Source organism: Trichoplax adhaerens, genomic scaffold, assembly GCF_000150275.1.
Source record: "Trichoplax adhaerens TRIADscaffold_6 genomic scaffold, whole genome shotgun sequence".
Classification (NCBI taxonomy): Eukaryota; Metazoa; Placozoa; class Uniplacotomia; order Trichoplacea; family Trichoplacidae; genus Trichoplax; species Trichoplax adhaerens.
Window position 1 is genome coordinate 247,031 of NW_002060948.1, and position 21,243 is coordinate 268,273.

The 21,243-nt window shown below is 35.7% G+C and overlaps 3 protein-coding genes across 3 annotated transcripts; 1 reads left to right on the forward strand and 2 right to left on the reverse strand.

Annotated features, from left to right (window-relative positions):
* Window positions 1–149: 149 nt before the first annotated feature.
* Window positions 150–3,248, reverse strand: TRIADDRAFT_57058 (uncharacterized protein; the record flags this gene model as incomplete). Its single annotated transcript, XM_002113503.1, has 12 exons — window positions 150–384; window positions 621–655; window positions 786–829; window positions 916–1,096; window positions 1,211–1,500; window positions 1,610–1,705; window positions 1,792–1,927; window positions 2,026–2,101; window positions 2,198–2,268; window positions 2,464–2,598; window positions 2,721–2,923; window positions 3,080–3,248. 12 exons carry the CDS (start codon window positions 3,246–3,248, stop codon window positions 150–152), a joined length of 1,671 nt encoding a protein of 556 aa, XP_002113539.1.
* A 4,551-nt stretch (window positions 3,249–7,799) lies between these two features.
* On the forward strand, window positions 7,800–13,541 carry TRIADDRAFT_57059 (uncharacterized protein; the record flags this gene model as incomplete). Its single annotated transcript, XM_002113138.1, has 19 exons — window positions 7,800–8,014; window positions 9,318–9,435; window positions 9,591–9,732; window positions 10,046–10,142; window positions 10,346–10,481; window positions 10,645–10,774; window positions 10,901–10,979; window positions 11,102–11,274; window positions 11,343–11,445; window positions 11,563–11,670; window positions 11,719–11,825; window positions 11,942–12,024; window positions 12,114–12,220; window positions 12,295–12,449; window positions 12,536–12,713; window positions 12,780–12,865; window positions 13,025–13,123; window positions 13,189–13,359; window positions 13,438–13,541. The coding sequence occupies 19 exons, from the start codon at window positions 7,800–7,802 to the stop codon at window positions 13,539–13,541; spliced, it is 2,391 nt and encodes a 796-aa protein (XP_002113174.1).
* A 524-nt stretch (window positions 13,542–14,065) lies between these two features.
* On the reverse strand, window positions 14,066–20,112 carry TRIADDRAFT_57060 (uncharacterized protein; the record flags this gene model as incomplete). Its single annotated transcript, XM_002113504.1, has 26 exons — window positions 14,066–14,311; window positions 14,399–14,477; window positions 14,550–14,602; window positions 14,713–14,822; window positions 14,890–14,973; window positions 15,065–15,148; window positions 15,248–15,311; window positions 15,385–15,456; window positions 15,569–15,672; window positions 15,804–15,857; window positions 15,926–16,015; window positions 16,092–16,158; window positions 16,570–16,672; window positions 16,787–16,883; window positions 16,968–17,025; window positions 17,121–17,172; window positions 17,249–17,358; window positions 17,482–17,555; window positions 17,644–17,695; window positions 17,841–17,899; window positions 18,127–18,190; window positions 18,295–18,344; window positions 18,453–18,558; window positions 18,765–18,842; window positions 19,150–19,210; window positions 19,958–20,112. 26 exons carry the CDS (start codon window positions 20,110–20,112, stop codon window positions 14,066–14,068), a joined length of 2,226 nt encoding a protein of 741 aa, XP_002113540.1.
* Between the last annotated feature and the right edge of the window lie 1,131 nt (window positions 20,113–21,243).

Here is a 21,243-nt window from a genome sequence, read left to right on the forward strand (position 1 = left end):
AACAAAAAAATTTTTACTCTTCTCAATGTATCATATACGCGCAATATATAAAATATAAATTATGTTACGCTAGATTATTAAGTTCGATTAGCTAAAATTCTGATAGGCATTAATTAATAAAATAAGAACAACAATTTGATCGACAACTCTTAATTTTCAATAAGAATTGATTGCTTTTCAATTAGCTTCTTAAATACACCATTTTCCAATTGCATTAAATCATTATAGTTGCCCCTTTCAACAATTTTGCCTTCATTAAGGACCACAATCTGATCCGCGTGTTTAATTGTGGATAGTCGATGAGCGATTGTAATAACTGTTCTATTTACCATCAGCCTTTGCAAAGCGTCTTGAACCAAGTACTCGCTCTCCGCATCTAATGCGCTATTTATGATATTGATACCATTAATAAATCAACAAAGTAAATAGAAATTAACCAATTTTATTCCTTATATATGCATATGGAATTCTATCTCTTATGATACGATTACACAGAATTAATTATATTATTCAATAGTGTAATGGAGGAGAGGGTAGACTTTATTTTCGGTAAATTAAGTGTGATAATGTATAGACTTGGTAAGATTTTAACTTTAATGAAATAATAATTTTAATTTTACCTCGTAGCCTCATCCAATATTAAGATTTGTGGATTCTAATGATAAAAAAATGTTAGTACAAGCAAATAGTGAATAATTTATTTAATAATTTAATACTAAAGTATAAATGCAGGAAGTATGTACAATACTATAAGGTTAATCTTATACTTTTACAGGATTTTATACCTTAATGAGTGCCCTGGCAATTGCAATTCGCTGCCTTTGACCACCTATAGGTTCATTATTATTTTCCTTCAGTATGAATTATTCGCATAGAGAACTAATAGCATAATGATACGAATAAAAATATTATCACCTGAAAGAGATTGACCTCTTTCACCAACAACAGTTTGTAACCCGTCTGGAAATCGATCTATAAATTGCATAGCATTAGCTTGCTTGGCAGCATATATTATTTCTTCAGCAGTGATCGACTTGGCATCCTGGGTACCGTAAGCAATATTTTCATAGATTGTTGTAGAAAATAAGATTGGATTCTACAATGATGATAAATCAATATATTAGTCACGCGTTAAACTAGTTTATTTGTAATAATTTATATTATTTTCATTAGTATATAATAAAAGATGCACATTTCTGATCTTTCTAACCTGACTAACTAAGCCTACATTACTACGAATCCAACCAGGATTGATTGACCTTATATCTTCACCATTTATCAATACTTGTCCGATATCTGGATCATAAAATCGTAGCAACAGCGATGATAATGTGCTCTTTCCACTTCCACTAGCACCAACAACTGCAGTTATAGAACCAGCTGGAACGTTGAGAGTCAAATTTTTAAATATTACATCATTTGATCTTGAGGGATAGGAAAAGCCAATATTCTTAAAATCGATATCTCCGTTAAGGATTGAAATATCCGGTATAATTCCGGCTAAATTATAATTATTGATATGATTTGATTTAGTACTGTGGCAATAATTACTTGTAGTTTCAGACGACAAAACCTTCATTAATAAAGCGATAATTTTGTTATTACTGACCATCAATGGGAATTTTGGGTTTGCGATCAATAATCTGCCATAATCTAGTACTGGCACCGACTCCTCTCATAAGTTCAGAATAAAATGAGCTCATTCCTAACAATAATTGTAAAATAGACAATTTAGAGCCAGCAATATTGTAACCTAAATCAAAACTACTTCAAATTCTTAAAATGGCTTACCTGCTATCGCAATACCAACATAGCCGGAATATAATAAGAAGGATGTCAATTGGCCGACAGTTAATTGCGCTTGCGACATCATCATTCCCCCATTCCATAGTACAGCTAATAGTAGAAGGTTACCGGAAAATCCAGTCTAAAATGACATTCATTTAATTTTCCGCTTTAGTGGTATCATATTATAATTTATCGATAGTACATACTTTTCTAGTTAAATTACAATACAGTACTTACAAAGCCAAAAAAAGTACCATTTACAAAAGCCTGTTTATTGCCAAGATGAAGAACTTTGTCGATTTTTTCTCCATATCTGTTTATTATCATAAATTTAACGTCAAGATATCTTTTACTTTTGTTAATAATGCGCAATCTTTTAATCGTCACGGCTTCAAATGTACATTCAAACCTTGTCAATTCCTTCATTTCATTCGCAAATGCTCGCACAGTAGTGAAATTGCTAATTTTTTCCTCGGCAATCTAATATGATGTGTTAAGAACAATTTCCTTCTTTATCGATTCAATAGTTATAATGTAACATTGCGCCAATATTTAATAAGCTGCTGCAATATTATAGTTACCTTACTCTAACTGCAGGAAATTATTTTGATAGTCAATATCACTTTACATACGGTACTCGACTGTGAATAGGATCAGTTTATATTTATGCGTTACCTCAGTTGATGCAGCTAAAGCATTTTGGGTTTTCTCGGATAAAGTTTTTAAATATCTTCCGTATAAGATGAGAACAATTGATAATGGCGCAACCATCCCAATACCAACAGTAGCTAGGTAAGGTGATACGTAAATCTAATCCATTTCAAGAATATAAAGTGTACATGACCATTAGTAAGTATTTAGCATCGAATTAATATCGTAGAGAGGGGAATATGATTACGATAAAATTGATGTATAAAACAGCAGTCAATTACCATCATTGAAGCTCCAATGCTAACTTGCATAAGCGCTCTTAAGCCGTCTGAGAGATTATTGGTAATTGATAAGCCGACCACTGATGTATCTGTAGACATTCTGTTAATTAATTCCCCTGTACGAGTTTTATCGAAAAATGCAATCTCTTGCTTTACAACAGAACCAAAAAGTGATTGCCTAATATTTCTTACGATGCGTTGACCTGCAAAAAATAGTGAGCTCGAGGTCAGGTTTATTGAGTTTTTTCAATAAAAGTATATAATTAAATATATTCCTTGAGATACGTTTAGTGACAGTCGCTGTAACGAAAGTAAAGTTTGATTCCTTCCTTGAATTGAAGTAACGTGATTTACTGTACCTGCAGATTGTATCAGATAGACTCGACCAAAATTTGCTAAACTACCAATAAGAAAGATTCCCGACAAAATATAGCAAGTTTGGGTCAATTTATCCATCATTGGACCACTGCGAGCGGATTCCGAACTGATTACATCAATAATATCACCCATAAAGTATGGAACTGACATTGTTACAGAAGAGGAAATAAATAAAAGTATAACAGCACCTAGAAGAATAAAAATTCTGTATTTTTATATTGTATCATAATAATATTAACACAGTAGTTAAACTGATTGACATAGGCATCCATCAAGGTAGTAAATGATACCGATAAAAGTAAAACAGCTTCCATAATTAACGAGCAGTAAGTTGGACAAATTACATCATAAAGAGTAGCAATACTGTAATAGCTTCCGTAATTACGGCATTATCTAGCAGTAGGCTGGCCATATTGTATCATAAAGAGCAGCAATACTGTAATCGCTTCCATCATTACAGAATGGACTAACAGTTGGCTCGATATACTGGATTGCATCATAAAGAGCAGCATTGTCCAGAACAGATCTTTCAGCAAATTTCCTATTATGGATCTACTCTCAATAATACCCATAGATATTTATGGATAACGATTTCAATTAACTTTCATCCGTCACTTTAAAGTATTGAAATGGCAAGAATGGTAAAATGACTAGCACTTCAATGGTGTTATACCTTTATCGACTGCTAGTGAACCAAGCTAGAGAAAGGCATTCTAGTCTACTTGTACTGTTATGTTTATACCGTCATGTTGTACTACATCAACAATAACAGCCGTTATTCATGCATGATTAAGATAGGATGAGTAGCCATTATTGAGCCGTCATTTTGCTCAATTTCTTTAGGCAGTTGCAGCTTGAGTCATTATGTGCAACAACGATGCTATGCCATGTCAAAGAGAGATTTATTGATCTAGTAGTCTCGCAATTTCAAATGCAAAATAGGTCATGATTGTGCCATGATTCTAATGCAAAATTTTCAACCTCCATCGACTACAAGTAGTAGTTATGCCACAAAGTTTCGATTCTACTGTACGTGAGAACGAGTCATTTTCCCCTCATATGGATACCAGCTGCAGATATTGTGCTTACGGTAGAGTAATTTATAATTTGATAATTTCAACTCCAGCTATCACAGCTATATAAACTACCATAACCTAAATTAGCTATCGCTACCTTACATCTACTGTATAAGCTACATGCATACTGCACGAAGGCAATGGTACTACCATCAAGAGTATCGGAGTCAAATTAGAACACCCATTTTTGGCGTGTATCGCGTTCTTGTAAGACGAAGAAGCTGTTACTAGTAATGAAAAAGCCAACATTGATTGCACTGAGTGTTACAGAACTTGACGATCCTTGTTTACGACTAGTAGGTACTTCTAATTAATCATTCAACCAGAATGGTGAGAGATTTATGATTGAAAAATTGACGTTGTTGATTTAATATGAGAGACTGTAGCAGAGGGGCATTTGTAATGACATGGTGATATACTGTAAGCTTGATTGTAAATTTTTTCATCTCAGTTCGACTGAAGCTAGTGGAGGCTAGCGTAGAGTACACAGGTACTAATTTACATTATAGCTAGTAGTAAATACAATTGCGTGAAGGTAAATCCCTCTCGTTTCACTCCATTCTCTAGTATTGAAATAAGTGAGTTTCCTTATAGAGAGCATGCTAAAGTTAGTTGAAGATTAAATAGAGTAGATAGGCTAGTTTAGGTCCGATTACGAAAGCTATTTTGTGACACTGAGTAAATAATATGTGCAGGATGCAGCAGCATCAGACATTCACTTTATTGAATTTGCAAATTGCATAGCCATCCTTCCATTGCAGCACGAAGTGTTGTCATCAAATGATACACAGATAGATGAAAAAAGATGTAGAATAACTTACATGTCAAACGCTTGGATTCAGGCTTGGCTAAAGTGATTAAACGTTGAAGTCCAGAAATATTAGACTTGGATTTTTTTTTAACTTGATTAGACGTCGATTCCACTGCAAATCGAACAGTACTCGAGTAAGAACGAAGTAAATGCCACCATCGACCATGACTAGCTAGCCGATTGTAAGGTCGATTGATAACGTTTACAGAATAAGAAGGAGTTATTGGAGTCATCAAGCTATACGTTAGTTTGCTAACTCCTCCTCTCAAGTACACTAATTTAGAAGCCATTAGGAGAACTTGCTAGGAATAGATGATGCAATCGATAAATTACTTTCATCCACAAATGAATTGGCTGGACTTGCAATGGTCTCCTAGCAATGGCGAGATTGGACTTTCCTATACTGGCACAGTATTAAAGTGGTCTAGAGAGCGGCCATGGGCGTATGTTATGGGCCAGTCCAAGTATAAGAATTCTTTTTACTGCTACAGTATGGCCAGAGGAGTGCCATTGAAGTACCTGTATGATGACCAACCGAATGAAATTCGACACCCGAGAGAGACGGACCGATGGACAGGTGGGTACATGGCCGGATGGGCGGACGATGCTAACGCGAAATTGGCGGTGCTGAATGCAGTATAGTGGATCGTGTTGTAGACTGCATTCAAGGTCTCAACGTAAAACCAATGTTGTACACGGGCCAAAATGTCAGCTAAAAGTGGATGGAGAGGTGGATAGTAGTCAATAATATCCATTTCCTCATTTTCTATGCTTGCCTAACTCAAAAGTAATCAATACGAAGTCATTCTAGCGGGATTGATGGTCGTATAAATGTCCCTCAAAGAGTGAGACATCCGTAAGAGCTTGAACAATGTTTGAAAAAATGCTGTATGTTTTATCGTCAATCACCAACCAAGACCTCTTTTGCATATTGCTCCAACTCGGAGTAACTAGCCTGGCCGATAGCATCATTTGCACCGAGTCTGTGGACTAGTATGCAAGAGAGAGGGACTTGTAAAAAAAGTTTCTTCCCTCATCCTCAATCTATCTCGACCATCCTTGTGAATCAGGACATCATATTACAGTAGGCAGGGAGCTCATTGCAAAACAATCGTGCATAGTCCAGAGCCCACTAGCACTTGAAATGGAAATCAATCACTTATAGATTGACTACTGCAGGTGAAAAATGGATCACTCTGCAGTCTTTAGACTTACAGTACAGGCTAGTGACTTGAACAATGACTTCCATAAATAAATTAAATTTGAGTTCAATGCGCATCCTACCATTTCAAGGTAGCTTAGTCAAGTAAGCATGACATCAACACGAAAGCAGGAAATCTGATGACCAAATACTGTCCAATATGTGCCGCTACACTGTGCACCTCTAGAACTACATGACAGTCGTTCAAGATTTCTAGTTGGATAATGCACTTAAAAGAACTTTGGTTAGTCGGTGACTTTCACTACGTGCACTGCTAAAATGGGCTCCAAAATGCGGGCAATATTTTTAAGAGTCTATGCACAATCCTACGGTAGATGATCAGCTCGGAGCATGGTTTTGGAGGCGCACTGTTGACCAAGACAGTCGTTCAAGATTTCTAGTTGTGCTCAGTATTAAAAAGAGCTCGGGTAGTCCATGACAAAGACTGTATGCACTATTAGCATGGACTCCAAAATACGGGCAACATTTTAGTAGTCCGTGCACAATGCTACGATGGATAACCACCAGCTCAGAGCATGGTTTTGGAGGCGCACTGCTGACCAAATACTGTTCAATGCGTGCAGCTATACACCTTTCTACAATCTAGAACTACTTGACAGTCGTTCAAGATTTCTAGTTGTGTACGGTACTAAAATGAGCTTGACTACTAAATGGGCTCAAAAATGTAGGCAACTTTTTAGTAATCCGTGCACAATCCTCTAGTAAACATACTAATTCAATACCAAGAATCCAAGATGAATACTTTTAATGCTGATTACCTTTACAGACCTGATGGAGGATTCATCATTCGAATGCCTCCATCACCTGTATTTATTTCTCTATTTAGCATCAGAGAAAACGCAATTTAACCGGTTTCGTATAAAAATGGAGGTTGTCACTCAGCAAAACAAAATTGGGCTCAGAAAAATGATATTTTTCATATATTTGAGCATGATTTTACAGACTCTATGCTGACCATGGCAACCTCGACTTCTAGTCCTGCTTCTGCAGTCATGGACTACTACCATACTGTACTGTGGCTTCCTTTCTCGTAGCCCATGGGTGTACCGCGAAACATCCATACGGTAGGGTATCCAGTATGACAGGGGTGCCGTTCTGGACCGTCCAAGTGTCCAGGTGTCAATATTTCTTCATCGGCTAGCCGGCGAACTCCTTGCCATCCAACCAGTTCGAAATCGTCCACATCGATGCAAAGACATTGGGCAGGCCATTGCATGCGAAAAGATTCGTCATTGCAGCCTTGGAAATACAACGTGAAAGCAACAAGCTGAAGTGAAAGCTAAAACAGTGGCCGCTACTAGACTGACCGTAGAATCGCCAAGAGCTCACATTCCATTCATAGCCAAGATTCCATCATTATAGAATCATAATAAGAAGGACAAATTGAGAGCGATCACGGTAATCATTTATTTTCCTCCTCATTTCTCATGCAAGTTATGATCTCCTTGGCTTTTTCTCTCGTATCTCTCTCTCCCCTTGTTCATAGAGCATTCTTATCCATTAGTAGAGATGGATAATGTTTCTAGACGAATGAATGATAGCTATACAACCTGTGATAAAGTTATTATTGTTTTGGGGACATTTTAATTTAGATGGCAAGTCAAAGACACGATCAATCATTGCAAGCATTTTATATCAAGCGATTAGCTCAACGTTATCAAGCCAATGAAGTCGCAGTCAAGAACGCAATCGCTCTATTACGAGAAGGAAATACTGTGCCATTTATCGTTCGTTACAAGAGTAGCATGATCCAAGGAATTAATGATATAAATATTCAGCAAATTCGAAATGACTACGAAGACTTCATGTAAGTTGCGTCTACATCAATAAGCATAGTCAACAGGATTGGTGCGGTGTCTATTTTTAACGTGTTTCAGCACCTTGTTTTTCAACTCGATCATTTGCTGGCGCCGATATTCATCCCACTCATGTTGCATGCTACGATCACTGAAATCTTACTGTTATGCCTGGTTAGTATTAGCCAAGGTTGCTTTACAGTACTACAAACAAAATAAACTTCCAATATTGAGTTAATCCTAAGGCTTTTTGTCCCGACCGGGCTAGAAATTGCAGTACTAGTTTTCAAGATGGCTTGCAAAATGATTTCTCACTTTAAACGCTAGTATGCATACTGTACGATCGATATGCAGGCTAGGAAAATCCCTTGCTTAACTTTCCTCTGTGCTGAACCTACTATGCAACTTGCTTAGCTCAAGGCGATGTTGACTATCTCATTTCGCATCCAATAAGAATATTGAATAATAATAATTCTTGAATCAAGTCCAATACATGGACCAATGATCGTTCCATAACTGAATCCTATACAAATAGGCTTGAGCCTTAGTCGTGATAGTCTACACGATCGACTTTACAGATGATTAGTGTTAACTTGCTAGCATTCAATGGATGGCAAACCTTCTAATACTTTACTTTGATTGAAAATAGCCATGATATATACCTTCGACTGTGCTAGCTGTATCATTCTTCACATAATATTTACTATGGCTAGACTTTAAAGATATTATGACTATCAATTCAAAGTCGTGACGCCTTATGATGAAACGATAGACAGTCGTGATTCGATCTGGTACAAATCGATTAAACAAAATTATTCCGATAGCAAATGGTTAAATTGTACTTTTTTTAAAAACATTTATACTAACACAGTAACTTTACGATTAACTTAATGCCAAATATGATTCAGATGAGTTACTTCGTGGGTTGTGATGCACAAATGCACCTTTACTAAATGACTAATCTTGCTCAGTAGAAGAATCCTATCCATCCTGATACCGTAGGATGAAGACTTTCACACAGTCCATAGTGCACCATAAGTCTGCGGCCACAAAATGCCGTCGATAGCACTGTTATTCTGTGTTCAGTGTGCTCACTGTGTTATTATATGCGTGCGATCAGTTATGCAAAGGATGAATTTCAGTAACCTACTATTGACGTTGTTCAACTTACAGCTTCATGCATAATCGTAGGATAAATAGGATGGAAATCTCAATGCCATAATTCTTTCATCATGTTGTACTACAGTCAGCAGTAACGAGCTCAAAACTTCACCTTGTGTTACTGGTGACTATATCTTTATTTCATCCTACTAGATTACTTCAAGAAGAAAGCAAGAAACTAAAGACAAGGCTGCAAAAAAGCGGTGCTTTAACTTTACAGCTAGAGCAAGAGCTCGATCGCGCTGAGTCTGTGGAAGAAATTAAAGAATTGGTGAGAGAAATGACTGGCAATAATTACTTCAACCTAAGATAGGACGGCACTGTTTTATACTCAAAGTTTACTAGTATATTGTTGTCTTATCCATAACTTACTACAGTGGCTACCATTGTCAACAGATATTATATATTTACCGTATTCTACTGTAGGCTAAACAGTTTAAAACAACTCCCACTGGATCATTAGCCGATAGAGCTAAAAAACTTGGTCTGGATAAGTTAGCCACTTTATTACTTGAAAATAAAATTGATCAAGTGAATTTTAAATCGTGGATCAAAAGAGATACTCAAGGTATGAACTTTGAACGTAAAAGATGTATTACTTTTAATTTTATTATATATCGTATGTAAGAAATAAATTGTTATATATAATAGTTGCTATCGTATTGTCAGTAACTGAACTTGCAACATACCATTGGCATATCACTTATTGATAACCCTAGTGTGCAAGTAATATCACTTCTAGTACTGAAGTACGTATAGTTGTGTTTAGCCAGATAACCATCTGTGATTAATTCTGTCGCTGAATCGTTTATTGGATAGGACGTGCACTGTAGTAGATAGTTATGATTAAATGGTTGAAACTGAAATATCTTAACTACCAGGTCTAGCATCAATCGAAGAGATCCAGAATGGTGTCAAACACATCTTAGCTAATGTAATCGCCAAGAATTCTAATTGCAGAAGTTACGTCGGCAAACTGTAAGCTGAGTCATTATTTTTAGAGTAAGAGCAAACACAGTGTACATCATTAAGACCAACTTATTATAATTATCATTCCTATGATAGCAAGTCGTACGTATACATTATTACCGTATGTGTAAGCCTTCCCAATTTACAGTTATACAAATGCAAGATAATATCAGTTTTGTATTCTAAGACTCTTTATACATAATGCTTATTAGATTTAAAAATGCTGAGATCACTTCATTCCTATCGTCAACAACAATCAAGCAGCAAATGCATAATCCCTCATTCGATAATGTTTTGGAGAGATATTCTAACTTTCAAAGAAAAGTTACACATGTTCTACCTCATCAGGTACATATTATACGCCGTCAGTCACACTTGCATACTTTGATCAACGCCTACTATATCTACTGTACAGATATCAGTAGACGAGTTTAGATGTGGATAGGACGAAAACTGCTATGAAATCTGGCATGTATAAAATTAGATTTTATTGACTTACCGGTATCATTAGGTGTTGGCTCTGAATCGTGGTGAACGAGAGAAAATCCTAACTGTGAAAATAAAAGCTGATTTCAAAGCTCAGGAAAAGTTCTGCACATGGGCAAGAAATGAAATATTCCCATTTGTCCCGAAAAGAAAAGGTCTAGCTAAACTTTATCGCCATAAGAATACCAATTTATAAATTACTTTGTGAAATTTCCCGTGAGATGATCGTAATTTATTCGATCGTTTATCTATGGATATTCCGATTTTTTCTCTATGATTAGATGTTGAACGCATATTTAATGAAGCAACAAAGGATGCATTTGTTCGATTGCTACAACCTGCTGAAGAAAGACGGATTCGGTAAAAACAAGCGCCTTTTTGCATTAATTCAATATGTTAGAATAAATTAAATATTGCACAGCTACTTGTAGTTGCAGTCAAATGAGTAGTGAAGTTTTACGCTTGCGATGAAATAATGCCAGTGTTGTTATTGCTAGACGTAATCTGACATGTCAAGCCCAAAAAGCGGCTGTGAGTATTTTTACTCAAAATTTGCGTCGGATGTTGTTGACTCCGTCAGTAAGCGGAAAAGTCATCTTGGGAATAGATCCTGGATATAAAAATGGTTGCAAATTAGCTATAATTGATAAATTAGGTATTTAAATTGTCTATTTTAGGCATTTGTAGGAACACCAATTATTATTTTATTTTAATTAATGTAAGGCGTAATTACAGGTGAAGTATTGCACGCTACTATAATCTATATACATGATGCAAGAATCAGCGAAGCTGAGGCAACTCTAGTCAACCTTGTCCAAGGATTCAAGTAAGATTTTTTTGAATTAAAAAGTACTAGTAAATCAGTATTATTGACATTTTTAATTAAAGCATTATTACTGTATAATAATTACTTTTACGTTTTTGGGGGTTTATGGATACCCAGGTGTTCGCTTATAGCAATTGGTAACGGTTGTGCGTGCCGCGATGTGGAAACTCTACTCAGTAACTTGACCTCAAGGAGAGCTTTCAATTTTCAAAAGGTCAAGTACTGGTAAGATCTTGTGTGCTTTTTAAGCTTAATTTTGTTCTATCTTGATAGTAAAATGTCTTTCAGCTTTGTCAACGAATCTGGGAGCTCTTGGTATAGTATATCGGAACTTGGCAGAGCGGAACTGCCGAAGTTAATGCCAAACTTAAGGAGTGCCGGTAAACGGATAGATGTATTAATTACTAGTTTCTTTCTATTGAACCCTTGAAGATTATTGTAATATTGCAGTACGTATAAGGCAAATTAAGCATTAAACTGATATTTCTTACTACAGTTTCTATCGCTAGAAGATTGCAAAACCCACTTGCTGAGATGACAAAAGTAGAGCCAAAACATTTGGGTGTTGGTATGTATCAGGTAATTATGCACATCGCTAAAGATTGGGATGAAAATTGTTTAGTTATTTTATTTATCAAAACTTACAAACTCATAATATTATGTCATAGCATGATATTCCTGATAAGTTACTGGAAAAAGCGGTAAAAGGTGTCTTAGAGGCGTGCGTTAGTTTTGTTGGAATCGATTGTAATACTGCCGACGTGACAATGCTACAGTAGGATACTTTTAGATAATTTAAAATAGTATTTGTTGCAAGTCCGCTTAACTTTGGCCTACGTATTATAATAGGCACGTTGCCGGTCTCAATCTTAAGTGTGCAAAAGCTATAGTTGAATATAGAAAAGAGAATGGTCCGCTATGCAACCGTGAACAGTTAAAGAAAATAAAAGGAATTGGACCGAAAACTTTTGAACAATGTGCTGGCTTTCTACGAATTAATCCTGGTACATATCATTCTGCAAGAGATCCGAAAGCAAAGATACCATTATATAGTTTTGAAATGGAATGTATTTTTCTTGCTTGTCAATAGCTTCCTATGAGGAAAACTTGAGCAACTACACGAGCCTGACGGTATCAACAAGTTCTGGGAAAAGGAAGATATCCACTGATAGTAGTATCGTTGCAAGAAAGAAACAGAGAATAATAGCAGAATCTAACAAGCTAGATATGACGATAATTCATCCCGACAATTATCCTTCAGCACTGAAGTACGGTATTTCTATCGTCGACTTTGCATGATACCGACAGTGATTGATTAGAATTTTTTTTGCCAGATTTCTCCGGTACTTAGGAGCTACAATGGATGACATAGGCGACCAAAAACTGATTGAAAAAGTTACGCTACAGCTCAATATTCCAGGTTCGTATTCCGATGATGTAGACTTTGTTTACAGTCAATCTACGGTACCGTATAGCGAATATAAACTGTTCCAATAAAGTTACTTCTTATTTAGATCTGTATTATTCTGCAGTAGAATCTAATAGATTCTAATGTGCATATATTATCATTTATTGAAAGGATTTGAAGCTTTGCAAAAATGTCTAGGGATTGATTCTGACGTATTTAAAAATTTATGCGATGCATTGCAACAGAACCTTGATTTTGATATTAGATCCGGTAACGAAAAATTTAAATATTCGTATCTAGTTGTGCAAGTTTCCGACTTACTCTTTTTTTAACAGATTATGATGAACCTGTATTCCGAAGTAGCATTATTTCATTGCAGTCAATTGTAAATGGCACAATTTTGACCGGTTGCGTCAGAAATGTGACTACTTTCGGTATATTTGTGGATTGTGGACTAGGAACAGACGGCATGATTCGGATTGGTGAGGAAGTGATAACTCAATCTGGTATGTCTGCGTTTGCTAAGATGTACGTCAAATTCTTTTATCTATTCGATTAAACTAACGTGAAGTATAATCATATAGAAAGCGAAAAACGCCCATTGGGTCCAGGAGATAGAGTAAAGGTAAAGGTTAAGCGTGTGAGCGGTGTAAATAACAAGAGAATCTTACTAGAATTAGCACAGTAACTACTATAAAATGTCCTAACACGTATGATGTAATGTTCGTTAATTAAACTTTCGTTACGTGTTGGTTTAATCCAATCAAATGGTTTGCACACCATTACATATTAATGTAAAGAAATTCTTTTTATTTTATATACGCGTATAAAGGCGATATTAAATATTGTCATATGCATGATGCATGCTGTATATTAAAAGCTGGCTGATATTAAAGAGAATTTTTAAAAGTATTCAGTTTCCAAATATAGGATTAATTAAAACCTTCTTTTCGTGATAAAGCGTGTCCGATTTGAATGTTTTACAATAAAAACAGATGTTGTATCATTAGCGTATTGTAAGATCTTTAGATATAATATAGTAATATTTTACATACATTGCTAATCTTTATCCAATAAAACATGGCTTGACTTTTATCAATGGTCATAAAAGGTTGAGTGATTTTTTTGAATATTGCATAGTGATTTGTTCACCTAAAGGTGGTGTCTGATCCTCAGTTATCGATGGAAATACATACAGTTATCCTATAAAAATTATTGTTCCTGTTCGTGTTCAGAATGGCTACCGATCAGCTCTTCCATCCCTTTGATGTCATCCTTACTGGGCGTCTCTTTTTTCTTAGGATCAGTGGATGAGTTAGGTGGAAATATGGAACTCGACAGCGCTGGCAATAGTGCCTTCCTTGATAGCCGATATCTGTTTGTTATCGGATCACGACCAAAGCACTTCACCGTCATTTCGTGACCAATACTGTAACCAAGTAATTCTGGTCTAGATACCTATGAAGTATTCATATGGACAATAACAGTTAAAACTGGAACCAATGTGACCATAGAAATACTCTAATAAGACTGCTACAGTACTACCCTTCGATGATCCAACTGAGATACGTGCAACAGAATCGGTTGAGTATTAGGTTCCATTTCCAACATCACTCCAAAATTCCTGCAAATTAAAAATAAAAGACATCAATTAAATCGGATACTAGTCGTGTTTTAGATAACTCAGGATTTATACTTTATATCAACAATCTTCCCGGTATAGATTTGAGAGAATTTAAGATCTGGTTCCTAAAGTAAATTTTGCAAATACTTGTTAACAAAGTCATAATAGCAGAGCAACGCTGCCGTGTGACATTCTAAATTTAGTGTGAATAAGGAAAGCTACGATATACTCGTACTTTCAAATCAGCCATCAACTCTTCTATTCTTTGCTTCACATTCGCTAAGGCTTTGGCGCTTGGAGCATAAATTGAAACTTTGTCTTCATCTACGAAATTTATGTCACACCCTAATATGTAATTTTAGACAAATATTAAGAACTGCTTTAAAAAATGATAACTGTAATCATGACTGACCGTATTCTTCCTGTAAACCCTTGATTGTGACACCGCCTAAACCTACTATACTGAACCTCTTACCCGCAGGCACATCAACAATGTCTTATAAAAAGTAGCAATAAATGGTAGTAAGAGTCTGTGACATTCTCATAAAATAGTCAGCAACGATAATACACATAAAGCACTGATTTACCAAAAACTGGAGCGCTACTTTTTACGTCCAATCGTGGCTTATCTATTACGCCGTACATTATGTCGAGCACCTTTCCTCTAGCCACTAAAAATGTGCGGTGAATCATAATGTTAGGGAGAGTATTACAGGCACTTGCAATCACGGTTGATAGACTATTTAAAGACATAAACGCAATGTACGAACCAGCCGACTTCTTTATCGCTTCCTCGATTAGTTCCATAGAGACTCCTGTTACTTTAAAATCCGCCTACATAATTATCATTATTGTATCATTCACAACATGTGATAGCATGAAAAAGATACCACAATTGCTCTCTAACCTGCAATGATGTGATGCCTTCTCTTGAGCCTGCAATTTTAAAATCCATTTCTCCAAAATAGTCCTCAATACCCTGTATTAATAGTATTTGTGCGAGAATTATATTGTATCATAGAGAATAAGATTCGGCGATTTAACTAGCATTGCATTCATTTCGTGTACATATCTATATATTTGATACTTACCGCAATATCAGTTAAAATCTTATAGTTAAATTTTGAACCATCATCACTAGGATTAGCTACTAAACCCATCGCTACTCCAGCAATATGACGAGAAATAGGTACTCCTTAGGTTAACGAAATTATAGCGATGTAATTAGTAATTAATGAAATGATAAAATACGAATACGAATGTATCTAACCATAGAAACTGATTTAAGATTAAGTGTTAAATATATGCAGCGATTCAGGTGCTTACCTGCATCCATCAATGCTAAACTTCCACCACAGGCAGATGCCATCGATGTCGATCCTGTCCACATTGAATATTATCTTTAACATTATTTAAATATCCATTAATAATTAACTAATATAACCTACCATTTGACATCAAGACTTGACCAGTTAACCGAACTGTAAACGGAAAGTCGTCAGATACAACAGATCGTAAAGCATTCTTTGCTAAAGTACCTGTTGCAGTAATTCAGATCATGGTTATACGACTTCTTAAGCATTAGTAATTATTAACTCTTAAAACTGAACTGACCATGACCAATTTCTCGTCTAGAATTTTCCATAACTCTTCCAATTTCATTATTTGCATACGGAGGAAACTGTCACCAGGTTAACCGAAGTAATTAGCTTATATATATATTATGATAAGAAAGTTAGAAAACATAACCCTGAATACTAACTAACATACTTCATAATGGAGAATAAAACTGCGATGACGTTCGCCACTGTAAATAAATCGAATTAAGGATACTGTTAGTGTATATATAATGATAGACTGTAATTATTACGAAAAAATTTATAAGAGGACGGACTTAAATTCAAAATACTCTATAGTCTTGAAGAGTCATTATCTAACCCTAATATCGCAGTGGTTATATCAAATCTTTGTAGCGAAAGTTTAGACCCTAGTACAGCTGTGGTAAAAATCTGAAACCATGCAAGAACACTCATTACATAATGGTATTAGTTATTATTGACGCTATCGAAAGCAGTGAAGCTTTGTGTAACACCTGACTCTCTCCACGCTTAAAAAGGGAAGAACCATGTAAGGCTGGAAAAATGTTTATCTCTGCATCGATTGGCCGTAAATCATTCAATCCACGACCATCACAGCTATTTACATTGAAGCAAATAGTATCAACTCATAAGTAATAGTTCTTCAACGCATTAACGAACAATTATAACACAGTATACTCCATGAGCGCTAATTATTAATTTAAAATGTACCGAATAGATTTAGTCATCACATTTTGAGTTATACATCTCTTAGTAACGGAACTGAATGAATCTGATAATTGAAAGTTATCAGCATTTGGAAACATTTCTATGTAAAATGAGATATAGAATAAGTAATTATTACACCAAGATAATCAACTTAGTACGAAAATAATATAAGGCTGAATTTTACCTTGGAGAGTTTTAAAATTTTCATCCACAACTTTCCTTGCAGCTCGATCCCGGGAAAGCTACATTAGAGTGTTTAAGACTTTATTTAATGCACGTACTTAACGAGCGATAAAAAATACTTTCATACTGTTATTTCGCTACAGTTTAACGATACCTTTTTATGAGAAAAGTCCAGCATGATATCATTTATCTGATCGCCTATAAGACTGCATAAAAGAGAAATAATAGTACTTCTTAAGTTGCATAATTGCGTAAGGTAAGCCTTAAAATTTTTAATCCTACTTATAAGCTCCTTCTTTGATGCTTTCATCTAATCTATAGAAAGTTAGATTAGTCTTATCTTTGCCATATCTATGACCAAAATCTTCTACGGCTTTAACAACATTTTGGGCCTAATAAATAACGACAGTAGCAATAGTTTAATTTTCTTTAAAGTCAAGTCGTTTCATATGCAAAATAAATCATGTGAGATACACAATTTTGCTCACGGATTTTCAATATCGTTAATGTCTAACCTCTTCGAGGCCATACGTGATAGCTTTTAAAACCCCAGCGTCAGGTAACTCAGAGGCTGTGCCTTCCAACATAACTAGAATCATTTGTAAGCATTGAGTTATTTTATAAAGGCATACCAATCAATGCAATTAATATGTTAACAATTGCGAATACAATATTACCTAATCCTTTCGCAGAAGCTACAATAACTAAGTCTAACTTCGATTGATATAACTAAAGAACAAAAGATGAATTAATAATGGCAGTAAAATAGCAAGGAGAAGCAATGTGTCTATCAGATATCCCTATTTACCACAAAATCTATAATAAGTACTTCGTCTAGCAAATTTATTCTGATCACATTACTACTGTTACTAACCTCAACTCGCGTAGGATTGATTATTACTTCATCATTAATATAACCCACTCTAACAGCCCCTGTAATATTAATTTGTCAATCAAAATTTTTAATTTCAAGATTTTACATCTCCTAATCAAGGCTATACCAATTGGTCCGTTCCACGGTATGTTTGATATCGTTAAAGCGGCCGATGCTACATACGGTATGCAAAAATTTGCAAAACTTTTCAATAGCTTACTAACAAATTATTTGTCATTAAATAATAAGCTGGTGCATATATGATTAGTAGTAAGTAGTCTCCTACCTCCATTTATAGCCGGAACTATCGTATCGCGTTCGGCATCAGCAGACATCAAGCTACATACAATCTATTAGTAACATAAGGCAATCGTGATATATATTTTTGGCATAGATGTAGTAAAGCAAAGAAAATATTTCTTCAGTACATAAAGTTTAGCATTTCTTTCCGTACCTGCACTTCTTGTGGCATACCACGTTGAAAAGATGACCTTATGGAACGATCTATTAATTATATACATAATTATAATGAATGCAAGGATCAATACAATGCAGTCTAAAAGTTGCGAGTGAATAATTATTAACTTAAACGAGAATGATAATAATACACACCAATGCTTCTGCTTGCTAGAATTTCTCTTTCACTTGGACCTAATTCTCGCTTGAAAAAATTAACTGGTATCTTTCCAGTCGCAGAGGCTTTCTCTCTATAATCCACCTATTTAGCAATAAAATAATGTCAAGACCGTTTCACATTTTATTAATTAATTAAGAACGATCAATTATTTATTCTTATTGATTTCAAGTACTAATGCACTATTACATACAGGTTGCTTCAAAGCTTAGAAAGTATTCTATTTATTTTAGCAGTATTCAGTAAATGATTTGAGTTTGGAATAATAAGCTTATGCTGACATGTATTACCCGTAAGGGAGCGAAGCCAGCGTAGGAAGTAGTAGCTCGACTCATCACTGCAGTAACTAAGACTGCGGTCGATCCAGTCTATAGTTATAAAATACAGATTACTGGTTTGAGCAAGAATCCATAGAATACCTGAATCTATCACGTAATTTATAGCCCATACTTCAGACCTCTGAATAGGAAATATTATATTCAACTAAATAAGGCAAATCTATTATCTGCAACGTTATCCCTATGCACTATTGACATTATTCTACAGTAATACAAAATATAGTAGGTAAAGGTTAAAATTATACCGATAAGTAGGACATAAGTTATCAAAGTCTGGAGATTAATTTAAATTAGCAGTCAATGAATAAGTTCTACAGTTACTTCAATTTGAACTTACTTCTACAAGGACAGATCCATCTGCAATAGTTGCAAGCTTACCACAAGAAAATTTTATTTCGCTAAAAAAATTTTAATATCATGAGAATTTTTCAATGGTGTAAGAATTCAATATGGATAAAATAAAAATTGAATGGCATCCCAATTAATGTGATAATCATTTAAAGTACAATCAATAAAGGAGTTGAAGATAATCCGTCATGTATTCTGGTTATGTTCTAACAAGATTATTCGAATAGTATGCCTTACATACACTACTTTGTATTAATTATTTTATGCTAACACTTTTTTATTGTGATATCAAAATAGTCAGTGATCACTATCGAGCAAAAGACGGATTGGTAGTCAGCAGCGACGAATTAACAGACAAATAACCACTACCTCAGATTCATGTTATACATATTAGGAAAGGGTTACGCTTTCCACAAACACGCGTATGACCATCTGCATGTTAAGAATGACCGATGTTATTGATTGTAAGTTAGCTTTTCAAGCTAAATCGTTGACTCTAATGTAAGATTGAAGCATCTTCCACAAGAAGAGTTATTGATGGCAGTAGCATAGCCATGTAGTATCAATGTACTCGTTTGCTTGCATGCACGAGTATGCATGCAAACATGGATTGCTCTGACATGAAGAGCCATTCTAAGCATACTATACAACAGTGTCGTAAGCCCTCACAACATCGATCCAAGTAAATACTGTAAGCCCTATTTCCGTTATGGGATATTAACCAATGGAACTATCTACTGCCTAAAATGAACCTTTTATCTATTTAAGTTACTGCAATCAATCAATCCATAGCTTACCTATTGCCAGAGACGGTCGTCAAGCAACCTGTATGTGCATGATTGTAACGACGAGTAATTTCTCTACAATATCGGTGAATCTTCAAGCCATATCTGTAAGCTTGACTATTATAGGATATAATATTAGCTAATCTACTCAAAGAACTCAACGGCATATCGAGGTAATGGAGTTACTACAAGTCAAAACTGAGCAAATGACGTTGGAGATGTGGGCATCGATTCGCGAGCAAACACAATCTACTGCTGTACACGGTTTGACGCGATTTAGCTGGTGTGCTGCCAGTTGGATCTTCGTCAATAAATTACTGTACCGTACTGTACGTTTTCACAGTACGGTACAGTATGCCAATACGGTACTGGACACTGTCCACCGTATAGGCATCTAACTCACAATCATCGTACGTACAGTCATGGCGGACTAAACTCCAGGTTGCATCATTCAATCTGACATGTACACTTGTAAATGTGCAAATGGCGGAAGCACATGTGCAATGGCGGTACTGTAGCACACTGGTCTACACTAGTCTGCGCCATTGATCTTGAAGCATACAGTACTGTTGAAGTTTCCGGTGTTTTTTTTATTCTTAACCTCCAAGCCGACCACTCATGGCAGCTATTATTTTTAACATCATTTGCAGAGGTCTGCTTCCAAGACTCTAGCTATGCCGTTGCTCCAGGTTGCATCATTCAATCTGACATGTACACTTGTAAATGTGCAAATGGCGGAAGCACATGTGCAATGGCGGTACTGTAGCACACTGGTCTACACTAGTCTGCGCCATTGATCTTGAAGCATACAGTACTGTTGAAGTTTCCGGGTTTTTTTTACTCTTAACCTCCAAGCCGACCACTCATGGCAGCTATTATTTTTGACATCATTTGCAGAGGTCTGCTTCCAAGACTCTAGCTATGCCGTTGCTCCAGGTTGCATCGTTCAATCTGACTGCACTTGTAAATGTGCAAATGGCGGAAGCACATGTGCAATGGCGGTACTGTAGCACACTGGTCTACACTAGTCTGCGCCATTGATCTTGAAGCATACAGTACTGTTGAAGTTTCCGGGTTTTTATTCTTAACCTCCAAGCCGACCACTCATGGCAGCTATTATTTTTGACATCATTTGCAGAGGTCTGCTTTCAAGACTCTAGCTCTGCCGTTGCAGGTGCTTCAAATTGAACTACAAACACTTATGTGAAGTAGGTCAGGATAGTCAGGGATGGCCTGCTGGTCTAGGGTTGTGGTGCAGCCTGAAATACAAATGGCACAGGCTGAAGAAAGCTTGGCTG